The 22,553-nt window shown below is 37.5% G+C and overlaps 1 protein-coding gene across 8 annotated transcripts in view; it reads right to left on the bottom strand.

Annotated features, from left to right (window-relative positions):
- Window positions 1–22,553, bottom strand: part of CSRNP3 (cysteine and serine rich nuclear protein 3) — a 218,758-nt gene that overhangs the window by 27,490 nt on the left and 168,715 nt on the right. For all 8 annotated transcript variants that reach the window (XM_063647603.1, XM_063647601.1, XM_063647605.1 and 5 more), the window contains one exon: window positions 2,576–2,835. In XM_063647603.1, the coding sequence (XP_063503673.1) occupies window positions 2,576–2,835 (260 nt within the window). The remainder of the gene's footprint in view (window positions 1–2,575; window positions 2,836–22,553) is intronic.

Here is a 22,553-nt window from a genome sequence, read left to right as displayed (position 1 = left end):
TAACATTCATCACATGTACCACGTGCCTCAAAGTTCACCACAATAAATCTTTTGGTTCTCAGACAGCATGTCAGTCCCCCAGCTGTTAAAAACCACTGCACACAGTACCAAACCCCAGACAGGATGACTCCCCAAAAGTACAAAGATTGTCTTTCTCAACACCTATAGTAGCTAATCAATTAATTAAAGAATAGGAAGTAATAAGATAATAGAATCCGTTTTCTATTTGGATGAGCCAACTTAACATCTCTGTGCTTCTTTTATTTCTCAGTTGTAAACATGTTCTAATAATTTACCTATTCCACTGGGTCTTCCTGAGGATTGCATTAAATCATGTTCATAAAGTACCTGGCAAATAAAATCACTTAATAATTGGCAGCCATTACTATTGTGCTACCAATACTTGAATTTGGAGAACGACTTCACTCTTTGGGTAGAGGGTAGAGTTGGTTTGCTGTGGGTGACAAAGGCAGAGGGTGGATTTCAGAAGAGAAGCAAATCTGAGAATTTTTACTAAATTAAGCTACATGCAGAGCAAGCATAAACAACAACAACAATAATAAAGGATTTCTACTGACAAAACTTTTAATGAGACCCGAGACTTTCAGTAAAACCTGCCAAAAATACTGCCAAAGTAAGAGACATGCTCTAAGCTAGTTTTTAACCAGCTTAATTTAAGTGACTGCTTTGCCATGCAATTGGGAACATGGCACATACATGCATTGCAAAGTACACAGAAACAAGATGTTTTGAAACACACATCACACCCCTGCTGACTGACTTTATTCTGAAAACTAAAAGTAATGCTAACCCAGCTGTGCTTATGGTGCTTCAGGTATTTAACAAATGACCATTTATGTTAAGTACCCTGGATTACCTAAGAAAGATTTTCGTTGTCATTAGATAATGATAGAAAAATATTTCCTATCAATTGATAAGGTGATAATCCAATGGAAGAGCATCTTTAGTTGACAAAAGATGTTTTCAGTGTCGTATTTCTCTCCATTTAATCTCTAAAGTGGCACAAAAATAAGTTTTTCCACTTGGATACCTTCCTGACATGTCTTGGTAACTCAAAAGCCCCTCAAACTCAGTATGTCCAAAAACGATCTCACTATCCACATCCCACCCCCAGCCTTTCCCCTTCCTGTGTTCCTTGTCATAGCAAAACAGTATTATCACCTACAACCCATTTGGTTTTGCAAGCCAGAAATGTAGGGGTCATTCTTGACAATCTCCTTCTCTTCCTCCTAAATCCAACCTGTCATTAAACACTGTTGATTTTGTTTGCTAAATTTCTCCCTCTATTCATCTCTCTCCGACTCCCCTACCATCATCAGTCTAATATAACCTACTGTCACCTCTCTCCCAGACTGTGGTAACAGCCTTCTAACTGGTCTAACTTCATATATTCCATCCCCTCTCAACACCACTTACCCTACCCATAACTTTTTCTCCCACCATTTCATGAGCTGGATCATATCCTGCCACTCCAACTCAGCTTAAAACTCTTGATGACTTTTGATGGCCTTAGGAAGAAGAGGAAAAAATACCTTAATATGGTTTACAAAGCCTCATTCCTGCCTCCTTCATGTTACTTCATTCTTCTTGCCTCTGCTCCAGCCACACAAGCCATTGTGGACTCACTGTGCTCCCTCCTGGCACAAGGTAGCTGATATGGTTTGGCTGTGTCCTCATCCAAATCTCATCTTTAATTGTAACTCCCATAATTCCCATGTGTTGTGGGAGGGACCCAGTGGGGGATAATTGAATCATGGGGGCGGTTCCCCCATAGCATTCTCATGGTAGTGATAAGTCTCATGAGATCTGATGGTTTTATAAGGAGTTTCCTTTTTCACTTGGCTCTCACTTTCCCTCTTGCTGCCGCCATGTAATAAGTGCCTTTTGCCTTCCGCCATGATTGTGAGGCCTCCCCAGCCATATGGAACTGAGTTCATTAAACCTCCTTTTCTTTATAAATTACCTAGTCCCAGGTGTGTCTTTATCAGCAGCGTGAAAACAGACTAATACAGTAGCTCTGGCTTTTCCTGATATCTGAAATGCTCTTGCCAATCCTCTTTGCCTAGTCACCTCTTCAGATTTTCATTTCACTTCCTTGAGAAAGCTTTCCTTGACCTCCTTGACCACATCAATTCCCTGTTATAAACTTTCATAATACCTTGCAACACTTCTACATTGCACTCAATGAAGTTGTGCTTTTATTTTGTTTAGCACTTTTATTAATATTTTTATTTTCTACTATTCTATAAGTTCCTATAGAGAGAGGACCACATCTATTTTGTCTCCTACTAGCCCTAGCCCAAGCACAGGGCACATGATCTCACAATATTCAATAGTAAATATTGGTGGAATGAATGAATAAATGATGTCAGGTAAGTTTCTCACATTGCTTTCAGTAAACAGACAATATTGTTTTGCTTTAAAAAAAATGTCAGCAAGCAGTCTCTTATGTAAAATGCCCAGTTTGGTTCGTGATTATAAATACGAAAACGGTTAACTCAATCAAATTGCTGTAAGGATATGAGACTTTGCAGAAAATGAGTTTGTTTTTTACCTTTAGTTTTAAGGAGTTCAGTTTTTCCTCCCTAAGGTGTTCTCTCAACATCTCTCGGTGGAGCCTCTCCTGCTCCCTTGCAAACTCGCCAAGAGTGTACTGACGCACGCTGTTATGGCGGCTGGACATCCCCAGGGTGCTTCCCCCTTGACTGGGCACACTTGTGAAGCCTTGCCTCCTGGTGAAGTAGTACACGGTGACACAACTAAAATGTACATTCTTTGTCCTCAGTCGCTTCTCCCTTTTGAGAATGGAGGAAGCTGAAAGAGAAAGAAACAATCCTGTGAACACTTGGGGCAGCAGTTTTCAGACAAGGCCAAGAAAATGCCATTTGGTGATCTTGAATCTATCTGCAGCCGACCCTTGTTGGCTAGGGCACTCTAAAACTGTTATATCCCAGAGTTGGCATAGAGTTCTAATTTTCTTTCTTAAATTTTCTTCTAGCTGTGGCAGAGTAGACTTCTTTTAAGTATAATGGTTGTCTGTACTTTTAAGTATAATGATAATCTAAGCAAACTTTCAGGAAAGTTGTCAATAGTCTGTGACTCTGTGGCAGCATTTATAGTAGTCCCCCCTTATCTTTAGAAGATATGTTCTCAGACCTCCTGTGGATGCCTGAAATCACGGACAGTATTGAGCCCTCTATATACTATGTTTTTTCCTATACATACATACCTAAGATAAGGCACAGTAAGAAATTAATTAAAATAGCTAATAGTAAAATAAAGCAATTATAATAATATACTAACATCACAACTCTTGTGCTTTGGGGCTATTATTAGGTAAAATAAGGGTTCCTTGGACATAAGCACTGGGATACCCATGGCAGTTGATCTGATAACCGAGATGGCTACTATGTAACTAATGGGCCAGTAGCATAGACAGCACTGATGTGCTGGACAAAGAGAAGATTCAAATCATTGGGGAATGGGAATGGGACAGTGTGAGATTTCATCACACTACTCCCAACAGCCTGCAATTTAAAACTAAAAATGGTTTATTTCAGGATATTTTCATTCAATATTTTTGGATTGTGCTTGACCACAGATAATTGAAACTGGGGAAATCAAAACTGCAGATAACCGGGGACAACTATAATTTCTCATTTTCTCTAATCCTTTGAATTTTGGTTTTATGACTTTCACAGGAGTTGTATTATACTATAATCAAAAAAGACACATAGTACAAACCCTTATACCTCAGATCGTATTTCTATGTGGAGGGTGGTTGACATTAAAACAAAATGTCAACCAATTTTAGAAAATTTCAAAAAGCAATAAAAACACACACAAAAAGGCTCACTGGCACTATTTAGATATTTTATCAATCTAAATCTAATAAAACTTTCATTTGAAAAGACCAGTGTTCTCATTAAATAGCATTATGAACAGTGGGATTCTAATGCAAGTATACATTGGGACAAATGAAATTGCCTGAGATATATCAGAACTACTTATTCTTCTTCTTATTTTTTTAATTGACAAATAAAAATTATATATATTTATGACCCCCAGTGTGATGCTTTGATATATGTATGTATTGTGAAACTGCTCAATCAAACTAATTAACATATCAATTATCTCACATATTGATTTTTTTGTGGTAATGATGGGAGCCTTTATTATTAGTTACAGGAACATCAAGATGCACAGAGAATCCAGGAGATGTAGACACTGACTGTAGTTGAGAAGAAGAGGGCCACACTTTGTAAACATGGCCTTTTGAAATTAGAAGACATGGTAGAATCATCTGGTTCAGCCCCTTCATTTTACACTGAAGTAACCCAGGTCTGTAGAATTTGAGTGACTTTTTTTGATGTAGACGGTTAGTGAGACAGGTAAGCCTAAACCTAAAAGGTCCTAATTCGCTGCCAAATTATATGATCCACCCCCACTGGGGAAGGAAGGACACGCTTAGTTGAGAAGAAAGAATCATACTATTATTTTGTTAGCTGAGGATTTCTTCTCAGTTCATTATTTTTTTCCTGTCTGCTTTTCTATTAGGGGTTGAATTTTGTCCCTCTCCACCAAATACGCTAAAGTCCTAATCCTGAGTACCTCAGAATGTAGTCTCTTTTGGAAATAGGGACTTTACAGAAGTAAATAAATTAAAATGAGGTCACCAGGGTGGGCCCTTATCCAAGATGACTGGTGTGTTTATAAAAGTTAAAATTTGGACACAGACGCGCGTAGAGGGAAGATGATGTGAAGAGACACAGAAAGAACACCATGTGAAGACTGACGTGGAGATGGGGATTCTCCACCACAAGCCAAGAATGTCGGGGGCTATCAGAAACTGAAATGTGCAAGGAAAGATCCTTTCCCAAAGGTTTCAGAGGGAGCCCGCCCCTGCCAACACCTTGGTCATCTAGCCTCCGGAACTGTGAGCAATTTCTGCTGTTGTATGTCATCTTGTTTGTCGTCATTTTTATGGCAGCTCAAGGAAAGTGATACAAGTGCTCAAGCAGAAAAATGAACAGAAGAAAATGAACTGAGAAGAAATCCTCTGATGGCAAAATGCTATAATTTAACATTTATGGAGTGTTTCCCATGTGCTGTACTATGCGGGGAACTTTACATGAATTATCTCATTTTATCCTTAGAACTCCCTGGTTGATGTTACTCATGTCCCCATTGTTAGGAAACCAAATTATCAAAGGTTAAACAACATGGCCAAGGTCCTATAACTAATGAAAAAACTGTGATCTGTTATTCAGACCCCAGTTTTTCACTACCATATTTCAGCATACAGCTGAGGCCACACTAAGGGAGGTGAGCAAGGCTGAGATTTGGCATCATACTACTTCTGGAAGACATCAACTGCTGCTGGCTTCAAGATGATTTTGATTTGGAAGGCTGTGTAAGCAATGAAAAAAATTGACTCTAATTGGATTTAGCTAAGAATCTTCTTCCAAGGAGGTTCAAGCTCCTTTGTCTCATTTTTTCCCCCATGAAACATTCAAGCCAAATATATAGAGGCTGCTATGATTAATATAATGTTATGGATTTGTTTAATCAGTAAATATAAATTGAGAGCCTACTATGTGCTAGCCGCTTTCTAGATGATTGGGATACATCAGTTAAAAACACAGATGATTCCAGGTGAGGCTCACGCCTATAATCCCAACACTTTGGGAGGCCAAGACAGGTGGATCACCTGAGGTCAGGAATTCGAGACCATCCTGGCCAACATGGTGAAATCCTGTCTCTACTACAAATACAAAAAGTAAACAGGCAGGGTGGCTCACACCTGTAATCCCAGCTACTCAGGAGGCTGAGGCAGGAGAATTGCTGGAACCTGGGAGGTGGAGGTTGCAGTGAGCCGAAATCACACCACTGCATTACAGCCTGGGCAACAGAGAGAGACTGCGTCTCAAAAAATAAAAAGAATAAATAAATAAATAATAAAATACACAGATGATGATCCCTGCCTGTGTGGAGCTTCCTTTCCAGTGATGAGAAACTCCGACACAATGAAGAGACTCAGAAGATTAGAGAGTAAGAGAATTATGATCTTAGCACAGAAATTCAGCTTTCCCAACTTTCCTCTTCTCCATTGTTCTGCTTCTCCAGAAGATACTGCTAGAAAGTGAATGCTTTCCAACTTGTGCATAATTTTCCATTTATTTATGTATATATTCATTGTAACACACTTGTACTCCAGGCAGTAAAGAAAACTTTCAACTTTGATTTAAAAGTTCTGATCTGTTTCATAACCATATGTTTAAATCATCTCAAAACACGGAAGAATTTGTCAAATGTAAAAGATCACTAGAGAAGGCAAATTTAACAATCTGCCCAGTAATCTGCTATCAAATCCGACAACCTCATACATCACCCCTTACAGCAGGCTAGAGCTTCTGGTTTTGTGATGATAACTTTCTATCTTTTTTGCTCTTGATATCATAAAAATTATGCCCTAAAGGCATTATTGTTCAAGACCATAAATTTATAGATAAGGAAAAAGGTTTGAATGTACTCATTTAAAATAATTATTATACACACCTCTGGTTTTTTTTTTTTTTTTTTTTTTTTGTGATAGAGATTTGCTCTCGTTGCCCAGATTTGAGTGCAGTGACATGATCTCGGTTCACTGCAAGCTCTGCCTCCTGGGTTCAAACGATTTTCCTTCCTCAGCCTCCTGAGTAGCTGGGATTACAGGTATCTGCCACCACGCCCAGCTAATTTTTGTATTTTTAGTAAAGACAGGGTTTCATCATGTTGGCCAGGCTGTTCTCGAACTCCTGACCTCAGGTGATCCACCCACCTCGGCTTCCCAAAGTTCTGGGATTATAGGTGTGAGCCACTGTGCCCAGCCACCTCTGGTAATTTTACTACTTACTTTTTAGACAATTGGTGGCACTCTCAACAAATTTCCTTTCCAAATGTATTTGGATCTCCATCTGCAGTTATAGATTATAAGAATTCTTCACGCTTCTGGATGAATCTATTGCACCATGCTTTCCCAGAAAAGCCAAATTACCTTTTTCCTAAAAGCTAGAGTTTGGAAGTGATTTTCTAAGGCCTTGAAGACGACAATAGTGTCAGGGAGCAGAAGGCCTTCAGCTGGGCCCCTGGCAGTGCTGACACTGTCAAAAGGAATTAGGAATAGTGCTTCCTCCTATCTATTAGAGTTTATAATTCAAAGATGTGTTTATGTTTACTTTAGCATTTGCATATTATACATAGCATTGTGAGAACAGTGATTCAAAAGCCTATGGAATCTATTTAAAAGGAAGTCTTCAAAATACTACAAGATCAGCCTTATAGGTGATATTGTAAGTGTGGCTTTCCTGAAGTTAAGAGCCACCCAAGTCTCTCTTCTGATGATTGAATCAGAGGACTAACATGAGCCTTTATGGGCTATCTCCTGCCTCCAGCCCTCAATTTGACTAACATCACAAAATGAAGTCATAAAAAAGAGTCTCTGCCCTTTGAGCCCGGGAGAAGCAGACTAAATTCACTCAGCACATCTGCCATAGGGAATCTGAAACCTCCCTGATATACCTACCTAGTAATTTGTGCCCTTTCCAAGAAGACGAAGCTCTGCTTTGTGTCTCTACAGAGTTCAGTATTGGCTTTACTATAACAAGGTCAAGAGCAAGAAAAAGAGGGAGGAAAATGTGGCTTTCATGAGAGCTTTGAAAATTAATTAGTCTGTTTTTGGCCAGTGCGGTGGCTTACGCCTGTAATCTCAGCATTTTGGGAGGCTGAGGCAGGTGGATCCCTTGAGCTCAGGAGCTCGAGACCAGCCTGAGCAACATGGTGAAACCCCATCTCTGCCAAAAATACAAAAACTTAGCCGGATGTGGTGGTGTGTGCCTGTAGTCCCAGCTAGTCGGGAGGCTGAGGCACGATCATCACTTGAGCCCAGGAGGCAGAGGTTGTGGGGAGATGAGATTACACTACTGCACTCCAGTCTGGGTGACAGAGTGAGACTCCAGTTTAAATAAATAAATGAATAAAAATAATTAGTCTGTTTTCATACTTGACACCATTTTTTTTTTTTTTTGAGATGGAGTCTTGCTCTGTTACCAGGCTAGAGTGCAGTGGCGCGATCTCAACTCACTGCAACCTCTGCCTCCTGGGTTCAAGCGATTCCCCTCCCTCAGCCTCCCGAGTAGCTGGGACTACAAGTGCGCACCACCACACTTTGTATTTTAGTAGAGGGGGTTTCACCTTGTTGGCCAGGATGATCTCAATCTCCTGACCTCAAGATCCGCCTGCCTCAGCCTCCCAAAATGCTGGGATTACAGGCGTGAGCCACTGTGCCCAGCCTTGACACTATTTTTCAAGTGTCTTTCAGCTCCTTTTCTTTTATCCCAACCACAATACCAGCCTGAAGCAAAAGTGTCTAAATGCGACACTACTATATACATTGCCCAGGTCTTGGGAACACCATTATGTTCAGCATATCTGGCCATATTGGTGCTACTGTAAAATGTTCACATATAATAGAGATAATATTGATCTTTATAAATTAAATGAATAAACACACAGTTACTGATATTCACTATCTCCAGAAGCTACCTATCCTTAAAAGAATGCTTTCAGGCTGGGCGCAGTGGCTCACACATGTAATCCCAGCACTTTGAGAGGCCGAGGCAGGAGGATCACCTGAGGTTGGGAGTTCAACACCAGCCTGGCCAGCAGAGTGAAATCCTGTCTCTACTAAAAATACAAAAATTAGCCGGGCGTGGTGGCAGGTGCCTGTAATCCCAGCTACTCAGGAGGCTGAGGCAGGAGAATCGCTTTAATCCGGGAGGCGGAGGTTGCAGTGAGCTGAGATCATGCCTTTGCCCTCCAGCCTGGGCGACAGAGCAAACTCTTTCTCAAAAAAAAAAAAAAAAAAAAAAAAAAAAACAGCTTTCAAAATGAATGGAGAAAAGAATTGGAAAACTGACTAATCCACAATGCCAGGGTAAGAATATAGACACATAAAATAATCTGTGCTATAAATTATATAAAGAAAGAACTCGTGAAAAGAGCAGGTTAAAAATGGAAACCAAAAACTAAGAATTATTTAGCATGTTTGCAGTATCATCCAGGGAAGCAAGTACTCTGATAAAATAAATATTCTGAATATTCTGATCCCTACAGGGGATGAGTATATCAAGTATCACAGCTGATTCACACTAGGCTCTAGGAAAATTCAACCGATTTTTCTCTTTCCACACTCACAAATCAATCTGTTTATATGGTATGGAATAAATCTTCAAGTTTGCCAGATTATCTGCCTGACTTGTCAATTTTATTTCTTATTGAAAATAATCAAATTTGCTTTCTGATTTGTGCTTTAGCCATTTTAAACATTATTAGTGTATCATTCCACTTGAGTTTGGCCATCTCTGCATGCACACAGACAATCACATATCTGGGCCTGTAAAATTGAAGACCAGGTTCTGGACTACCAATTCCACCACAGGGCAACCACTCTGGAGTGAATGCTTGAGCAATGAACTGGTCATCCTCTTTAAGTACAGTTGTTTTTTATGTCAACCCTATCAGCAAAGTCCTGCTAGAAAGGCAGAAAGCAGTAAACAGAGTTATGTATTTTGGCACATGGAGGTTGAAAGTTTATGGTCTAGTTTCATGTTAAACGAGAGGAGAATTGTGGAAGATATTAATTCTACCATTTGGGTCTAAGGTCAATAATAAACTTATCTCTCTTAAGCTGATCAAAAGGAAAATGCCAGATAATTTGCAAGTCTATGGTTTTGAATTTATTTATTTAGATGAAACTTAGTAGAAGCAAACTGAGATTGCCGAAATCAACTTGTTTTTCTTGGTAAGTCCTGGGCAATGAACATTTGTGTTTTTAAATCATACAGACCAAATTGATCAGGGGCTCTGAAGATATGTGTGTTGCTTCTTACCTTTTGAAGAACAAATCAAGACTAAATCTGTTATAAAACCAGGAAGCTTAGCTTAAAAACAGAAGATCCAGTTTCATCAGAAATTATTTTGTATAGAAATTAGCATAACAGATTGAATATTAAATCAATTTCCAATGATCGAAGTTATTAAGATTAACTTAACATTTACAAATGACTTCTGTAAATTTCCTGTGATCATATGCTCGAAGCTTCTCCAACTTGACATGATAGCCAAGGTTGGTTTCTCTTGATAATTGTGTCACCTACATGATCTCACCTTAACCAAGTAAAAATGGGTCTAGCAACTAAGTACTATAGGAGTAATTCCTTTGAAAATGAAGTCTAGTTTGGTATTAAAAGCAATCTTTCCTTGTTCTAATTGTGCCTTTTTATTCCAGTCACATTCTTGTTTCCTGAATATACTTGCCCCAGTCGTCTTTTTAAATTTAATTTGCTCAAATAAGGCATTTAGTAATACAGTGTTTAAGTGGATAAAACTCCAAAAGACTTATACTAAAGAAGTATCATGGGTGAATGAGAGGCAAAATGAAAATAAAGACTAATTGGGACTATTTTCTTTCTCACCATGAACAAAATCCAAATTACCTTAAGTATGTAATATAAGCTGATCTGTTATTTTACATTCAGTTATAAAGAGTTTAAAACACATACTAACAATCACAAACAAAAGAAAAAAAACCCACCTTAAACAATGGGCATGATGTAGGGAAATATTTTTAATTTTCCAATGTTTTGGAATTAAGTTGTTTTTCTTCCCAAAAGAATAATCAGAACTGAAACAGAGGGAGTAAATGTAAAAAAGTATCTTAATGTACCAAAAGGACAACAAGTCAGGGGTCTTATTTTTTTTCCTTTTTTACTATTACTTATTACTATGAAAGTAGCATTCAAAGATAAAAATCAAGAAAAAGTAGCCTCCACTTAGGTGATGCTCATCATTTTTAGTCCAAGTCTATTTCTTGCTGATATATTCGGTTCCCTGTATTACGACTAATAGCTCTAAGTGCTATTAAAATTGTAGTGCATGTCTCTCCTCAGTCCTTAAATGCCACTCTTCCCTATTTCTAACCAACCAACCAACTTATGTATTAGTAAAACAGCAAGTAGACTAGACCATATAAAATATGATAGACACATAAAAGAACCAGTTGTCATTCTGATATCAATCCTTTGGTAGAGGAGAACTAGGTTTATAATTCATAGATAGGATTAGGTAGCATATCCATTTAGCTGTAAATATTTCCCATTCCTATATGAAATTGAAAATATTCACAATGGATTACCCTCAAGACTAATAAAGTCTTTTGCGAATTGCAGCTTCTGAGTGAAATAATTCAAGACAAGGCTCTTTTGTTTAAATTGCTAGTTTACAAAGAAAAAAACCCTCTCATATAAGACTAAGTGACATAATAAGTATTCTATCAAGATATGTGCAAATACTGCGTATGCATTTAAACAACAAGAACAAAATAGCAAGAACAGAAATAATATAAAAAGATGACCCTTGAAGCTGATTGACTAAAGCTTTGTTTTGGATCATGAACATGCATGTCACGTCGTCATCCATTCAGTCTGTCAGTTACGTCCACACAAGCAAGCAAGAGATATGCATGAAGGGAACCAGCTCTCCTCCCAGTCTCTCTTGACAGGCACAGCCCAGGCTGTTCAGCTCTCTGCAAGCTGAATTAGACTTCATTGGTTTGGTTTGATCGAGTACTCATCTACTGAAAATTCTCAGGTTGGAAAAAAGTAAGGTTTACTGCCCAAGATTTTGATGTAAATTCTGAAAGCTGCATATGAAAATTTAACACACACTTTGACCTTCCAGCCTTCATGTCATAAACAATTAATATGATTAACTCACAAAAGATGATCACTTTGCAAAACTAGCAATTGTTCATCCACACATTTTATTTTTTAAGGACACCCCTTCCTCTTCCCCACTAATTCTTGTGAGTAATCTACAAAAAACAACAACAAAAAACAGCACTTTGTTTGCTGGGACAAAAGCAAGACATACTATATTTTAAAGTTATAAACTTGAAATTAAAAAAGCAAAAATTTAAGAGGGGGTACAGCTCAAAGGTAGAGCATTGGACTGCAGATCAAGAAAGCAAAAAAACTTTTTTAAAAATTATTTTATCTTTTATAAATAATTTTTATATCTAATTGACTTAGCATTGATCCTCCTGCTTATGCAGAACTAATAACCCACTGAAAATGTAATGTAACTGCAGAATGCCCTAGCCATCAACATAAAATGCAATTAATATTGGGGATGGTGAATTGTTAAACTAAAAGTTTAGATTAAATTATACGTAAAATTGTACCACTGAGTGATCTACCAATTTTTGTTCTAATTTAGATATATGATTTTCCTTTTGCATCAATAAATCAATCAAATTCATAGAACTAGGCATCATGAATTTTGTTGTTCCAGTTCTACATTTCACAATCAGTCTTCCTTTCGGTTCAATTTTGCTCTTACACGACAAATCACTTTAAAAAATTATATATTAAAATCCTTGAGCAAAATATTGGAAACAATGTAATATTAATGTTTTGCTAAATATAGGCACTGAATTTTGCTCAGCTCTAACCAAAGCAGACCAAAAATTAGGAATTATTCCCCCTGTTCTATATAATACACAGATGCTCCTTTTTAACTTTCAATGGGGTTACTTTCCAAGAAACCCATTGTAAGTTGAAAATATTGTAAGTCAAAATACATTTAATACACCTAACCTACAGAACATCATAACTTAGCCTAGCCTAGCTTACACATGCTCTGAACACCTTACATCAGCCTATAGGGGCCCAAATCATCTAACGAAAAGCCTATTTATAACAAAGCATTGAATATCTTATGTAATTTACTGAATACTGTACTGAAAGTGAAAAACAGAATGGTTGTATGGGTACTCAAAGTACGATTTCTACTGAATGCCTACTGCTTTCTCACCATTGTAAAATCAAAAAACGTTAAGTCCAACCAGCATTAAGGAGTCAGGGACTATCTGTACTTAGCTGGCACCTGACGTTATTACTGTTGAGAACCATTTTACAGAATTTTGATCAATGTTATCAGCTCCTTTCTCTTTCCAACTATCTATATTTTTTTAGATAACATTAATATTTTCCAGGGAATTTTAAAGATTTCCACACGGCCAATATTAACATTTACATATGGAACATACATTATTGAGGTATCTGCCTTTTCATTTTTAAAGGCTGTTTTTTTTTTTTGTAAGCATGTCATATTGCTAATGAATTAGAGAAAATATTTTCCTATCCCAATGTCTGTAAAATAATAAATTGTCAAATAATGTAATCGACTTAAAGTCTGAATTTTAATACTTGCTAAAATCCATTATACAAGTTATATTAATGAGCATCTGCATTTCTTAGTTTCTTCATTAATATTTTCAGAATTATGTTTATCTACCTCACAGGAATATTATAAGAAATAATTACCTTTGTAAAAAACCTTATGAACCACAGATGGAAAGCATTACATATGCAGAGTACTATCTTGGTGATGCTGTTAAACCAAATAAAGAGTGTGCTCCTTTATTATCAGGGAGAAAACAAGTACCACCTACTTCCCAGCTTGTTTCCTTAATCTCTCATATGCGCAATCAAACACTAAAACTTCATGCTTAAGAAACAAATTTCACTGCCACTAAAGTAACAGTTATTTCCAAAATATATAAACCTATACTCTAGTGTTATTAAAATCTCAACATGAATAACATCTTCAGATTATATCTTTTTTTATTGGGAAAAAAAGGTAGTCGTTACTAAACATAAATAATCACAGTTCTGGCTGCAGTCCAAGGTGTAAGCACTTCCCTCTGCTGTCTCAGCAATTCTCCTGATGTCAAAGACACATTAAAATAAATGGGAACCATATGGCTCCTCAGCAGAATACCCGCGCTCTTACAACCAAGAGGGCAATGCAATTCATTACCACCACCAGAGAAATATTTTGGGGACATGGAATACCTCAGTGCAAAATAAAGCCGCATGAGGCATTCTGACACAATGACAGAAGGAAACATTTGCTATTCTTCAGCTCTACTAACCTGTTTTGCTGCGTTTTACATTTTCTCAATACCACCATGAGCCTCTCCTATTACAAGGATTAAACAGCATTTTCCACCTGCTCAGTGACTTCCCAAGCAGTATTTCATCTGGTCCAACAATTCAACCCTGTCAAGCCTAATATATCATGATAATCCAGGTCAGAACATCACTTAAAAACAACAACAAAGAAACAAAACAAAACAAATCCTCAACAGCAACAAGAGCAAGAAAAAAATTCTAGACTCTCTTAGAAATTATTCTGGAGAGCAAGACTGGGCCCAAAACCACACACTTGAACTTTTAACTTTGCTGGGAAGGATGAAATCTTGATGCATGCTTAAAAAAAAGAAATTCCATTAAATCTAAAAAAGCCTTTACTATACTTAACTCAAATAAAAATCTAAGTCATTAAAAAACAAAGGAGGAATTTAATCTATGCTGTTTTACTGCATCCATATGTCTGAAATTCTACATTTAAAATAAAGATACAGTCTGGGTGCAATGGCTCACGCCTGTTATCCCAGCACTTTGGGAGGCCAATGCAGGTGGATCACTTGAGTTCCGGAGTTCGAGACAAGCCGGGCAATATGGTGAAACCCTGTCTCTACAAAAAAAAAAAAAAAAAAAAAAAAAAAAAAAAAAAAAAGACCCACAAGGCTGAGGCAGAAAAATCACTTGAGCCTGGGAGGCAGAGGTTGCAGTGAGCAGAGATCTTGCTATTGCACTCTAGCCTAGGTGAAAGGAGTAAAACCCTGTCTCAAAAATAAATAAACAAATAAAATGGAGACACAGGGCTGCAGAATTGGGATTAAAGCAGAGGTCATAAGGGCAGCTAGGAGAGGGACAGTTGGGTTTACTTGGGTATCCACTGTTCGCTGGCTGTCAGTGAGTGATTTGGGAGGGTTGCAAATATCAAAAACAAAGGGAAAATTTTACTGTAACTATGACTTTTCTATATACAGATCACATTTTAAAATTGGGCTTGCACTTCAAGTTTTCTTAATCTTCTCAATGTTTGCTAAGGTCTGAATGTTTTTTTGTGCTCTTCCAAAATTTATATGTTGAAATTCTAACCCCCAAGGTGATGGTATCAGATAGTGGAGCATTTGGGAGGTTGTTAGGTTTTGGGGGTGGCACTCTCATGAATGAGATTAGTGCCCTTTTTATTTATTTATTTATTTTTATTTTTTTGAGACAGAGTCTCACTCTGTCGCCCAGGCTGGAGTGCAGTGGCATGATCTCAGCTCACTGCAGCCTCCACTTACCAGGTTCAAGCAATTCTCATGCCTCAGCCTTCCAAGAAGCTGGGATTACAGGTGCATGCCACCACACCCAGCTAATTCTTATATTTTTAGTAGACGGGGTTTCACCATGTTGACCAGGCAGTTCTTGAACTCCTGGTCTCAAGTGATCCACCTGCCTGGGCCTCTCGAAGTGCTGTAATTACAAGTGTGAGCCACTGTGCCTGGCCTTAGTGCCCTTTTTATAAAGAGACCCCAGAGAGACTGTGACCCCTTCAACCATATGAGGACACAGCAAGGAGGTGCCATCTGTGAGGAAGTGGACCCCTACCAGACACCAGATCTACTGGTGCCCTTGAACTTGGACTTCCCAGCTTCTAGAACTATGAGAAATAAATTTCTGCTGTTTATAAGTTACCCAGTTTATAGTATTTTGTTATAGCAGCCAAAATGGACTAAGTCAATATCTAACCATTTTCAAAACTATGGATAGAAGAATTACTTCACCACAATGTCTGGCATAGAATTATCACTCAATATCTACCAGAAAAATAAAATTGAGACTCAGCTCAAATGTCACCACCAGGAAGGCTTCCACAGAGTCCCTAGGATGAAGTAACTGTTCTTTGTACACATTTCCAAAGCATGCTTGCTTCGATACTGATAATAAAAATGTGAGTGTGTGTGTGTCTCTCTCCTCTACTCAGGCCTTGGGTTGCAAGGACTATATCTTACTATGGAACCATCAGGGTACAGCACACTGCTGGGCACTAAAACTCACTTATACATGTTTGTTTAAACTAAATGAATGAATAATTAAACAATGGGCTAAATACATAAGCATTTATATTTCCTAAATATATTTTCTTTAATTCTGAATGATTAGATGACATTCAACCGTTCTCCCCTGAAGCCTCATGCTCAACATGTCTTTCTTCTTCAATAATTTCTAGTCACTTTACCTGTTTTCCTGGGGTATTTTTCAAAGAAAAAATTATGTATTGAAGCAAGGATACATGACTTTCATGGCTTGAGGGTACATATAACTTTTGCATTAGAAACCATTTGAAATATGCTATATTTTACATATCAGAAGACCTAACATGACAAACTAACCCTGGCTCCATAATCTCTAAACAATCCAACGATAATGAGTTTGTAAACTCATCTCTAAAAAGCAAGTAGCTGGTGGGGGAAGAGTTACCTGAATATTATAAATGATTTTGAAAGAGAAATCCTGCTGATAATGTATCACTAATTGGTATTGACCTCTAGAAAAACACATGACTGAAGTTCCTGCCGTTAGCAGTCCATTAGTGATGATTTTACAAAATGATTCTGCCTCTTAGTACTTAAATTGTCATCTGTGCCTTAGAGGAGTGACTTTCCTGTAAAAAAATCATATTGCTTAAGATTTATTAATTTCCTGTGAAATTTTATAATATACAGGCATGTGTTCTAAGACAGATAATTCAATTTTGTAGGGATAATGGCGATGAGACATAAGTAGAAGGCCTAGTTGATGAGATCATGAGAGAAGGAGCAGAAATAAGCAAGGACGATTTTAAATTTTATAAAAATATGAAATCATGATAGAACTGAAACATTATGGTCTAGAATATAAGTTGAATGAGAGCAGGGTTTTGGCATGTCTGGGACTGATTTCAAGTTATCCTATTAATGTTCACAGATGGTGGCAAAAGACATGAGACCCCAGGGTCAAAAGCAAATAACCTTATTACTCACAGCACAGGAAGCAGCAAGAGCATCATGTTTCTGTTGGTATTCCTTAATCCCCAAATTCTACAGGGGCAATGTGGAGGGGCCAAACAGATGCTATGCACATAATGGGTTTGTACTGCACCAAAGGCTCAGTAAGCTTGGTAACCTACTGGTTTTTAGCAAGCAATAAACAAGACTGTTCTTTGTCCCAGAGGAAGACTTTTTCTCATCCCTCAAGCTTGCTTGCTACAAACACAACATTGAGAAATGGTCCAAGTAAGGACAGGTCAGGGCAGTGCATTCTTTTTGTCCTCAGAAAGATGTAGAAGAGTGTAAGACACATGGAGGAATGTTTTCCAACAGGGTTTTGGTTTATTTTTTCATTCATAGATTCCAAGCATCTGGCATACAGTAGATATTCAATACACATGTGTTAAATGAATGAGTGGGGTTTATAGGTTAAAATTTTGTAATTTAGCTCATACTGCATCATCTAGCAGTTTTATGTTATTAAAGAATCCTCTAAAATACCCATGGAAGAATAGAATCACTCTATAATCTTCTCTCTATCTCTCTCTCTTTTTCTCTTTCTCCCCTCTCTTTTTCCTGCATGTAGCTCCAACAATGTTTATCAGAGTTTCTAAATGACAGAATACAGCACAGAGCAAATTTGAAAAATAAGGTCATAAAGAATATGCAACCTGGGTGTGGTGGCTCACGCCTATAATCCCAGCACTTTGGGAGGCTGAGATGGACAGATCACCTGAGGTCAGGAGCTCAAGACCAGCCTGGCCAGCATGGCAAAACCCCATCTCTACTAAAAATACAAAATTAGCCGGGCATGGTGGCGCATGCCTGTAATCCCAGCTACTTGGGAGTCTCAGGCAGGAGAATGTCTTGAACCTGGGAAGCGGAGGTTGCGGTGAGCTGAGATCATACCATTGCACTCCAGCCTGGGCAACAAAGGGTGAAACTAAATCTCAAAAAAAAAAAAAAAAAAGAATATGCATAATCATTTTTAGATTTCCCAGAAATTTTATCAATGCCACTTCTACTCTTATTAAACAGTGCAATTCTTGCAAAAAAAAAAAACTCACAAGTAAATACATCATAGCTATCATATAGTATGTGAAAGCAAAACTCAAATCACCTGAAGAAACAATCCTTCCCTGTGAAGAGTCTAAAACTGAAAGATTTCCTAAAGAATGCTTAATGAAGTGTTTTTATTCCTGCGAAATACATTTTTCCTCTAGGTCTCCTCAGAACTCACAGATATTTCCCTTTGCAAGCATCTTGCCAGAGGAGAGAATCAGTATAAAGCTCTTTGGAATCATTTTGGCAGCCCCAAAGAGTTGTATTAGCTACAGCTCTGCTTTCACATCTACAGGGTGCATAGGGCAATACATACATTATACCGTGTGTGTGTGTGTGTGTGTGTGTGTGTGTGTGTATTCTCAGGTACTACTGGATGCATAGAAACATACCAGAGTCTATGTTTGTCTTTTATCTGTGCTACTCTCATGACATGTTTTGTTACAAGAAATATTCTTTCCAAAGCCAAATGTAACCTCAGACTTGGACTGTAAAAAGGAAGGTATAAAGAGGTTTGTTTCCCCTCTACATTTTAAGAGTTTATATTTCCTTGGATAGAAGAAAAACAAAAGAGCAGAAGAATGCTTATACTGCATTTTATAAAAGCAGGATCCAACCTCTTTTACCTTTAAAGAGCACTTCTCAAAAAATTTCCATGTTTCCTTTATCATTTGGAGCAAACTAAAATTCCAAACCTTGGTTCTCAGTATTATCTACTAACCAGTTCCTCTGACCTCTGTCTCATGTACACAGGCTTCAATAACTCTAAATTTAATTTTTAAGTGATTTATATGAGCAAAATTTTCATCTCTGATCCCTGCCAGAGACCAATTCACTCCCCAAAGGGTCTCTTGGACTTTAGAGTTGGAAAACAGGAAAAAGTAAGAAGCAGAATTCTTTTAAGGTAGACTTGCCTACTGTGGTTCCCAGACTCCTGACCTTTGATTAACGATTCAGTAAGGATAACACAGGACATTTTTTGAGTATGTGAATAATCCTGGGAGAGTTAAAGGACTATTACTGTTCCCAGATGATAATGAATTTAATTACTTTCCTTCAACAGAAGAAGTTACCCTTTTGTCTTGAGTAAGTCTTAGGAATTGAGAAAGACTGGAGGAGGTGACAGATAGCTTTCAGTAAAGAACTCTTCAGGGATGGGAGGTCTAAGCACTGACAATGCAGGGGTGCCCCAGGGCAGCTCAAGGGTATTAGAGAAAGGTAAACTAGAACTGGTGAACCATTGTTGTGGTCTGGTTTAAAATTGCACACAATCGATTACTACAGCAAAAGGTTTCCATTATTTATACATAAAATAAAGATATTGGTATGCATGTTTAAACATTTTAATAATAGAGGTATGTGACCACAAAGGTTTGGAAACCTACTAGGACACAAGAGATAGAACTATGTAAAAGATAAATGGATTGTTTTCAAATGTTGCTTCGATTAGTGATGTTTTATTTGTATGCTTACCATGTGTCAAGGACCTTTCTTACTGCTTTATAGGTATGAATTCATTGAATCCTCGCAGCAGCACAATCATAGTTTAAATAGGTAAAACTATACCAATTTTGTAAATGAAACTGAGGTCCAGAGAGGTGAAGTAATTTACTAAAACTTTACAGCTGGTAACACAGAAGCCTGATTTGAATGCAGACAGTGTCAAGCTCAAGCTCAAGCTCAATCTGTTAATCTTGACACTATATTGCCTTCCTTTATTAGTTCTGGAATGCTCTCATACTCTTTCTTCTTCCTTGTTATATCCTATGAACAGCTGCTCCCAGGAGCCACACTCTAGAATTAAGCAATAATAATCTAGCTACATTATTCAGAAAATGGGGAGAGGAAGCTACCTGCATCTTAGAAGCAGCTAGAAGCAACATAAGTAGTAAGCCCTTGTAAGCCTCTGCAGTACCAGACTGCTAGTGGCCTGAAGCTATCATGCCTAATGATGCAGGCTTTGGAGTGAAACATACCAGTAGATTCATTGCCACCTTAGGTCAGCTATGGCACCCATTCCTTATCTGGAATCTCCTAGGGCAGTGGTGAAGTAATGGTATAAACATGAACAGTGGACAAAAAGCACTTAGTTCATATCCTGCTCTGTAATTTACTTGCTGGGTGAGCTAGGACAAACTAATCTTTCCGTCTCGGTCACCTGATGTATAAATGGTTTTAATAATAATACTCACCACACAGTGCTGTTATGAGGATTAAATAAATATTTGTAACACATTAAACAAAGTTTGACACGTAGTAAGTACTATATAAGTGTTTGTTAAATAAAAGTAAATAAATCAAAAATCATTTATATGATTTGAATTCACATAAATCATTTATATGAAGCAGTAGAGTGCCTGACACAGAGAATCAATATGTGTGAACTATTTATTGGAGGCAAGTAGTCCCACATGATAAAGGTTTTACAATTAAAATGCTCTGTTCTGTACTTTAAATGTATAGCATTCTGGAATTTAAATACTTTTTTGGGGTCTGATATTTGTTTTTGGCACATAAAGGTAATGGACACTGAATAACTGATATATTTCTGACAGATAATTGACAAATATATCAGGAATAATGCTAAGTCCTAGGGTCATAATTATGAATGAGAGACAAAAGGTATCTGTAAAAGACAGTCTAAGATGGATATTTTAATCTTGATTTTCTGAAGGAGGAATTAGAGGCTCCAAGTGGCTCTCCTCCAAGGTCATAAGCCTGGAAAATGAGTCTCACATCCAACTCTGCCTGGCTTCACAGCAATGCCCTTTCCATTTCCCTGTCTGCTGTATCTCTTCAGGTGTCAAAACACTGACTTTGTCATTCTCAGATTTGTCCTTTCTTTGCTGTTGGGTATGGCAACTTCTGTGTATATTTCAAAATCATGGGATTTAAAGGACACCTTTTGACTTGTTCCCTTTAAAATGAACAGATTTATATTTACCCATCCATTCATTAACTTCTTTACTTAGCCATGTATATAACCATGCACTTTGTGGCCAGATCACTAAGATATGAAGAAACAGTTGATTCTCATTATTTATAGACTCTGAATTTATTTGTAACTCCAAATCAATACATATTCACAGACCTCGCAGAACAGTGAAAAACTGAGTTGTCCCATGTGTATGTTCCCAGTTGAGGCTGAACAAGGTGACTTTTGCCTTCCTGTTTCAGCTCTCCTACTGTAAACAAGTGTCCTTCATATGGTGCTTAGTGCCACATTATTTGCACGTTTTGTGCTTTTTGTAGGTAATTTTCCTGTTTGAAAAGGCCCCCAAGTACAAGTGCTGTCTACTGTTCCTAAGTGCAAGAAAGCAGTGATGTGTCATATAGAGAAAATACGTGACAAGACATGCTTTTTTCAGGCATAAGTTACAGTGTTGTTGGTCATGAGTTTAATGTTAATCAATCAACAACATATATTTAATAAGGTGTCTTTAAACGGAAACAAACAAAACAAGATTATGTATTGATTGGTGGATGACAATGTTATGACCAGAGGCTCAACAGGTACCTAACCCTGTATTTCCCCTAGGAGCAACGTCTCTGTATTTACTAAGTCAGTCTTCCCTGAAACATTATAGAACATAACTATCATGAATATTGAGAATCAACTGTACTTTTTCTCTGTCATAGGACATTTCCCAACAATTGATGAGCAAAATTTAAGAATACAAAGCTGACAAAATATAACATTCAAATATTAAAAATATATTTAAGAAAGTGTTCAACTTCAGTGGTCACAAAGAAATAAAAATCAAAATATAATTTTTTCTATCTAGCAAATAATGCAAAATTATAAAAATTTTCAGTTGTGGCAAGAGCACAAAGAGATAGGTACTTTTCTATACTACTGGTTGGCATATTAAAGATTACAACATTTTCAGAAAGCAATTTCTCAGTGTATAATAAGAACCTTAGAAAAACTTCATCTTTTAAAAATATATAAAATAAATAGTTCTAAATATAGGAATCAGTATTAAGGATATAATCAGAAATTTAGAAAATGTTTTTTTTTTTTTTTTTGAGATGGAGTTTCGTTTTGTTGTCCAAGCTGGAGTGCAATGGCACGATCTCAGCTCACTGCAATATCCGCCTCCTGGGTTCAAGCAATTCTCCTGCCTCAGCCTCCTGAGTAGCTGGGATTACAGGCATGTGCCACCATACCCAGTTTATTTTGTATTTTTAGTAGGGACGGGGTTTCACCATGTTGGTCAGGCTGGTCTTGAAATCCTGATCTCCAGTGATCCACCTGCCTTGGCTTCCCAAAGTGCTGGGATTATAGGTGTGAGCCACCACTCCCAGCCTAGAAAATGATTTATGTCAAAATGTGTTCATCACTAAGTTAAATATAATAATGAAATATTGACAAAACACCTAAATGCCTGACTTCATAGAAATGGTTGAGTAAAATGACTGTCTCTTGTACTATATATAT

Source organism: Pongo pygmaeus, chromosome 11 (assembly GCF_028885625.2).
Source record: "Pongo pygmaeus isolate AG05252 chromosome 11, NHGRI_mPonPyg2-v2.0_pri, whole genome shotgun sequence".
Taxonomy (NCBI): domain Eukaryota; kingdom Metazoa; phylum Chordata; class Mammalia; order Primates; family Hominidae; genus Pongo; species Pongo pygmaeus.
This window is presented reverse-complemented; position numbering and strand designations above follow the sequence as displayed.